The 7,283-nt window shown below is 42.9% G+C and overlaps 1 protein-coding gene across 1 annotated transcript; it reads right to left on the minus strand.

Annotated features, from left to right (window-relative positions):
* Positions 1–4,062: 4,062 nt before the first annotated feature.
* On the minus strand, positions 4,063–4,971 carry LOC101436805 (olfactory receptor 13A1-like). Its single transcript, XM_004471554.3, has one exon. It carries the CDS (start codon positions 4,969–4,971, stop codon positions 4,063–4,065), a length of 909 nt encoding a protein of 302 aa, XP_004471611.3.
* Between the last annotated feature and the right edge of the window lie 2,312 nt (positions 4,972–7,283).

Genomic DNA, 7,283 nt, shown 5'->3' on the forward strand with positions numbered 1-7,283 from the left:
GTTTTTTCCTTTCTTCCTGCAGAACTCCCTTTAGAATTTCTTGAAGGGGAGGTTTCTTGTTGGTATACTCTTTCAGTTTCTGTTTGTCTGCGAATATTTTGAACTCTCCATCATGTTTGAATGCTAGTTTAGCTGGATAGAGTATTCTTGGTTGGAAATTTTTTTCCTTTAGTACCTTGACTATATCATACCACTGTCTTCTTGCCTCCATGGTTTCAGAAGAGAAATCAGCACTTAATCTAATTGAGCTTCCCTTGTATGTGATGGTTTTCTTTTCTCTTGCTGCTTTTAGGATCTTCTCTTTGTCTTGAGCATTGGATAATTTGACAAGTATATGTCTTGGGGTGGGCCTGTTGGGGTTTATGACTTGTGGAGTGCGCTGTGCTTCTTGGATATGTACATCTGTCTCTTTCAGTAGATTTGGGAAGTTTTCAGTCATTATTTCCTGCAACACTCTTTCTGACCCCTTTCCCTTCTCTTCACCTTCTGGAATGCCTATAATACGTATGTTTGAACATTTTGCATTGTCATTCAGGTCCCTAAATCCTAATTGGATTTTTTCTATCTTCTTATTGACCCCTTCTACTATCTGTTTGATTTCTGATGTACTGTCTTCCACATCACTAATTCTCTGCTCTGTCTCTTCTAGTCTGCTGATATTTGCTGCAAGTGTATTTTTGATTTCTTGAACTGTGGTGTTCATTCCCATCATATCTGTTATGTTTTTGCGTATGTCTGCAATTTCCCCTCCAAGTGATGTCTTCATGTTGTTAACCTCTTTCATTACTGCATCAAATTTGTCGGTGATAAATGTTCTGAGATCTTTCATTGCTTGTGCCAAGTTTTGCTCCCCTTCGTGATTATTGGTTTGTTGATTGGATTCAGCCATGTTTTCCTGATTATTGGTTTGGTTCGTAGATTTTTGTTGCTTTCTGGTCATCTCTTTATTTTGACGAATTTAATCAGTTCCTTAGCTTCTTTGTCTGCTCTTGGAGGTTAATTAGTTGTTATTTTTGCACAGGTGTTATATCTTCTCTTTGTCACTTTTTTCTTCTTATTCTAGTTACTTGTTGTTGGTTAAGTTCACTTTAGAGGAAAGTATTAGTGTTGGGGAAAGGCAATTGTGTAAGCAAGGGAAAAGTGTAAAGTTGTATTGGTGATGTATGTTAATAAAGCAGGAATATGAGATCTGGAAGGATGGAGGTTAGATTCATGTAGATTGTATAGAGTTATAGCTGTAGGTAGAGTACCTTTTATGAAGTTGATGACTGAATTTGGGAGGAATATGGTATGAACTACACAGCTATTGTTTTCATGAGAGAGGGAAAAAGAAAAGAAAGGTAATAGTTTCAAGAGTGGATAATAGACAGAAAACAGAACAAAGGTATTAGAAATTAAGAGTTAGACACTTTGTGGATCAAAGAACGGGAGGTGGGGGGTGGAATATAGGAGAGACAGTAGATGATAGTGGATATCAAGATGCAGGGGAAGGGGGATAGTGTAGGTAGCCTAAATCAGTTCACACAGAAATGAGGCAGTGGAGGATGGGAAAACCCAGCAAATGTGAGGTGTTCCCTGTAGCACCTTCCCTCCAAATCGATGTCCAGACACCTCCGGACCAGCAAAAATCCCGAAACAATCCAGTCCCAAAGAGTCTCCAACGCCGCCCAGCCGATTCCCTGCAGAAGACTCTAACAGGGATGTTCACTCAGCCGCCATCTTGCCCCCTCTGCCAAGGAGACTTCTACTGATGTTTGTTACTTGCTTTGAAATGTATAAAATCAAGGTTTATTGAGGGATGGATAAGTAATAAATGTAGGAACAAGCAATTGTACAATTTAGGTAATGAGTACATGAGTGTTCACTGTAAAATTCTTTTTAGTTTTATTACATGCTTGAAACTATCATTATAAAATATTGTGAAGTTTATGATTCTGCAAAAAGAGCAAAAGAAAAATCATTTTTTCAACTTTTATTTTTAATTAAAGAAGTTTTAAGTTAACAGAAATATCATGCAGAAAATACAGAATTCCCATATAACAGTTCCCCATTTTTAATCATTTTTGCATCAGCAAATCTTGTGAAGTCAAAATAGATGTGGTAGGGTAGCAGGTTTAGCTCAGTGGTTGAGTGCTGTCTTCCCATAAAGTAGGTGCAGGTTCAATCCCAAGTACCTCATAAAAATACAAGTAGGAGACCAGGTGGAAGGCATTGGATCTTACATTAAGAATGCCATAGTAGGTTGGGTGAGTGTTAGAGATGGGAGAAGCATCAGCTGTGAGATGTATTCTACTATAGAACTATTATGACTAGTAATGGAAGAAACTATAGCACCGAGGTGGAGAAAATGGCCATGGTAATTGCTGAGGGCAGGGAGAGGGAAGAAGAGGTGTGATGTGGGGTTATTTTTGGGACTTGGAGAAGTCCTCAATGATATTGCAGGGACAGATGCTGGACATGATATATCCTGCCATAAGTCACTGAAAGTACTGTGGGAGAGTGTAAACTACAATGATAACTATAATCCATGCGGTACAGTAGTGCTGCAAAATATAATCACCAAATGCAATGAATGTGCCACAATGATGAAAGAGGTTGTTGATGTGGGAGGAGTGGGGGGGTGCGGAGGTGGGGTATGTGGAAACCTCTTATATTTTTAATGCAACATTTTTTGTGATGTATGTATCTTCAAAAAAAAAGAGCAGTAAAAATTTTTTAAAAAGAATAAATAAATAGGATTTGAGGATATTTGGATACAGGACTACTAAAGAGGATTCATAATTTTTCAGTAATTATGACTCTTAAAACTAGGTGGGTGGAGGGAAATGAAGATCATCCAATTAGAATGCTGAAAACAATTCCTGGAAAATGTCCAAGTGCTTTGTGAGCTAGGCAGTTATATCAATGGATCTTGGATTTGGAGGTGAGAAAGGGACTGCAGCTGTACATTTGAGTATCATTGGAAATATTAATAATAAATACAAATGTTGGTGTAAATGCAATACCTAAGAGAAGAGATATTAGGCCTAAGTAGTGGAGAGGACACTTTTAGAGTAGGGGTTCTTAACCCAGGGTCCATGAGCTTGAAATGAAATTTTAAAGAAATGATTCTTGTGGGAACATTTTGGTGCAGGTGTGCTATATTTATTAAATAATACAAAGACTAGTGTGGATTTATTAAGTGGTCCATGGATTTCATTTGACTGGCAAAAGGGTCTGTGGAACAAAAAAGTTAAGAAACTCTGATTTAGAGACTTAAAGCAGAGGATAAGAACAAAAAAAAAAAAAGCAATACTAATAAAATGACATTGAAAAAGAAGTGAATCTATAAAAAACAATCTTGACAAATTTTGTCCAAATTAATTCCAAAGACAACGCTTTTCTCTGATTGCAAGGAGTCTTGGTTAAAGATTGATGGTTCCCTGTTGTGAAAGGGAGAGGAAAACAAAAATAAAACCCTTTTTCTGTAGGTCACTAAAATGGAAGCCTGGCTGACACCAACTCTCATCCTCTTCATGGTGCTAAGGCTGAAACTCACAGACATGGCGGGCAGCAGTGTGTCTTTTCTCTTCTACAATCTCATGACAAGAGCCATAAACTAGAGAGTCTGGGTCCAGGTGAGGTTCTGCATATCAGGATCTTAAGAGACTGCAGGTAAGGATACACCAAGCACTGTGTGTAATGGGCCTCAATCCAGAATCTAAGACTCCCTTGAAAGAGGAAGTGGCCATTGGTGCCTGGATGTGAAATTTGCAGACATGCTCCCTGGTGAAAACCTCAGTAGACCCTGCAGCTGGGTCTCCTGCTGTTCCTTCTGGCCAATTCCTCTCACTGTGGTTTCCCCCTCACTCGCTGTCTGAAGTCCTGAGAATATCCACAGTTAGCACCTTGGAAATTTAAAGTTCCCCATAGGAGCCTGGCCAGGTCTCATTGGCAGAGTGCATTGCTTATACAAATAAATCAATCACATGAATTATCTTCTTTTCATTGCCACTTGATCAGGAACTCATGGTCATTTGTTGACATTATATTAACTTCAAAATTTACACTGACAATTTCCTTTCATTTACCAAATGTGGGAAACACTCTCCTGAGGGCCAATTTTACATCCCTGTTGCGCAAAGTGTAGATGAGTGGGTTCACTGTGGGACTGACTGCCGTGTACATGATGGCGACAACTTTGCCATTTTCCATGGAGTATTCAGATCCAGGGTGGATGTAGGTGTAGATGACAGTGGAGTAGTACATGCAGACCACCAGGAGGTGGGAGGAGCAGGTAGAGAAGGCCCTGCGCTTGCCCTCGAATGAGCGGATATGCAGGATGCTGGTAATGATAAAGGCATAGGACACCATGGTCAGCAGGAAGTTGACCACACCAAAGAAAATGTCTGCAATGACAGTCATGATGTTGTTCAGGTTCGTTGGGCCACAGGCAAGCAGCAGCAGTGTGGGGATTTCACAAAGAAAGTGATGGATCTGATTGGAGCCACAGAATGTTAGCTGTGCCATTAGGCCAGTGTTCACAGAGGTGTTGACCCCACTGACCACCCATATGCTGCCTGCCAACAGGGAACAGAGGGTCCTGCTCATCAGTGTGTGATAGTGTAGGGGCTTGCAGATGGCCATGTAGCGGTCATAGGCCATAGCTGTGAGAATCAGCAACTCTGCCCCCAGGATCCACGTCATGAAGAAGAGCTGGGTCAAGCAGCCTTCATAGGAGATGGTGCTGCCCTTGCCCAGCAGATTTTCAAGCAACTTAGGGAGAACAGTGGATGTGCAGACAATGTCTATGATGGCCAGATTGGTGAGAAAGAAGTACATTGGGGTGTGGAGAGAGGGATTCAGGCAGATGGCTATGAGGATGAGGCTGTTCCCTGCAAGAGCAGTCAGGTAAAGGAGGAAGAAGAGAGCAATGAAGAAACCCTGGAATCGGGGATTTTCTGAGAATCCCAGAAGGATGAACTCCACCATAGCTGAGTGGTTGTTTGTTGCCATTGGGTTGGTGAAGCTCTAGGAGATGACCTGGGAATCATCTGGTGCCTGGTAGAGGGAGGCCCAAGTGCCAGGTGGGTGTCATGTCCTCTCCACATGCCAGTCCTGCTAAGATTCTACAGGAAGGTTTATTGTGGTACCATTGTCCTAGAAAAGCATGGCTAAGATATTAAAGGAGGTCCCTTTACTAAAGAGACAATGAGAGGATTAACTCTCCCCCCTGGATCTGGCCCAAGTCCTCTAACCCCTCCCAACCCTCAGAAACTGTTTCCCATGACAGCTTCTCCTTCCTGTTAGTGGCTGGGGAAGAATTGCTCAGTAGTTTACTTAAAAAGAGCAGGTTTTTTTACTTTATTGATTTTAATTGCAAAATTTTCTACATTATCTTGATTTTTAAAGGATACTAAGAGATGGGTCATGGGGCTTGGAAAGGTACACCCCCAGATGGACAAGTCAGCATGTCCCAGGCCTCTGTACACTCAGGGAAATTTATCTCAGCTGGGGATTGGGCAAAGTCTTACACAGAAAACTGCTTTAAAGAGAGGATGCGATCATCACCTTCAGAGTAGGAAAGAGGGGAGAGGGACTCATTGTGGAGGTGGGTACCCTGACAGAAGCAGCAGATCAGGGTGTAGCCTGGAACCAGAGGAGTCTGCACATGGGGGCAGCCACCTGCCACAGGGCAGGTGGGAGTCCCTGTTAGATTTCTGCTGTGCATCAATCTAATGTGAGGCTTTTAGCCAAAATTACAAACAAATTCAGCCTTTCCCAGTTCAGGCTGCTCAGAAAGTGGAGGGGTGGACAGCTGGATCATGGGTATCCAGGGCTGCTGTATGAGCAGCTGTATTCAGATCTGGCAGGAGCCTGATTCCAGGCTCTAACCCCATCCAGGTTCTCTTGAGCTATGTGGGGAGCTTGTCCTTTCAGTGAGTGTCAGGCTTGCCAGAGGCTGGGGGTACAGCGAGGAAAGGGGTAGAGGCAGCCTCAGTAAAGCCCAGACACCTGCCCAGCTGCAAGGCCTGTGAGTCCCCAATCTTACAAGTGTCAATGAGTGTGAATCCTAACCAGGGACATGAACAGAGGGCTGCAGGTTTGGAGAAATACGTGCCTGGTGGAGTGTGGGAACAGGCATGTTGTGGGTTCTCTGACAGTGTCAAGTGCTGGACTGTTCACTCCCTTCACTCTCTTTGCCCCCACACTAACAAGGCTGAGGACACCACAGGCTGCTGACCTAAAGTGAGCTGTGTTCCTGCAGAACCAGGGTGCTAACAGTGCAGCAGAACAGGGTGGGGTGCCTCACTTCTGGAGTGGTCACCTCTGAGGATCTCCACCAGGGTCATATACTACCACCCCATACCCCCTTCTCCACAACATGTTGGACAATCTCGTGTAGACACAGTTGACCAAGCCCTCCTCTGACCACTACAAACCTGTGCTCACTGCTAATCTTGAGGTGCATTGTGCAGCTGCACATACACTGAGGAGCCTGTGGCCCCAGATTCACAGGGAGCAGAGTCAGCCACCTCCAGCTCCTGTGCCCGGAGCTGCTGATTTTAAAGACCTTACTCTATTCTCACCTCAAAACCACATGACTGGGGGACAGTGTAAACTACAGTGTAAACCATTATCCATGTGGTGCAGCAGTGCTCCAAAATGTATTCACCAAATGCAATGAATGTGCCACAATGATGAAAGAGGTTGTTGATGTGGGAGGAGTGGGGTGAGGGGGGGTGGGGGTACATGGGGACCTCCTATATTTTTTTAATGTAACATTTAAAAAAAATAAAGTGAGAAGAAGAAGAAAAAAAGAATTATTGTGGCTAGTAATGGAAGAATCTGTAGCACTGATGTGGGGAAAGTGGCCATGGTAGTTGCTGAGGGCAGGGAGAGGGAAGAAGAGATGTAATGTGGGGGCACTTTTGGGACTTCGAGTTTTCCTAAATGATATTGCAGGGACAGATCATGGACATTACATATCCTGCCATAGCCCACTGAATGGACTGGGGGAGAGTGTAAAGTACAATGTAAACTATAATCCATACAGTGCAGCAGTGCTTTGAAAGGTATTTACCAAATGCAATGAATGTGCCACAATGATGAATGAAGTTATTGATGTGTGGGGATTGGGTGGGTGGAATGTGGGGTATATGGGAACCTCTTATATTTTTTAATGAAACATTTTTGTCATCTGTGTATCTTCAAAAAAGACAATAAAATAAAAACTAACTAAAAAACTAAATAAATAAATGAAAACCACATGAGCTGTTTGACCCTCTTACTGGTCAGCAGCA

Source organism: Dasypus novemcinctus, chromosome 6, assembly GCF_030445035.2.
Source record: "Dasypus novemcinctus isolate mDasNov1 chromosome 6, mDasNov1.1.hap2, whole genome shotgun sequence".
NCBI lineage: Eukaryota > Metazoa > Chordata > Mammalia > Cingulata > Dasypodidae > Dasypus > Dasypus novemcinctus.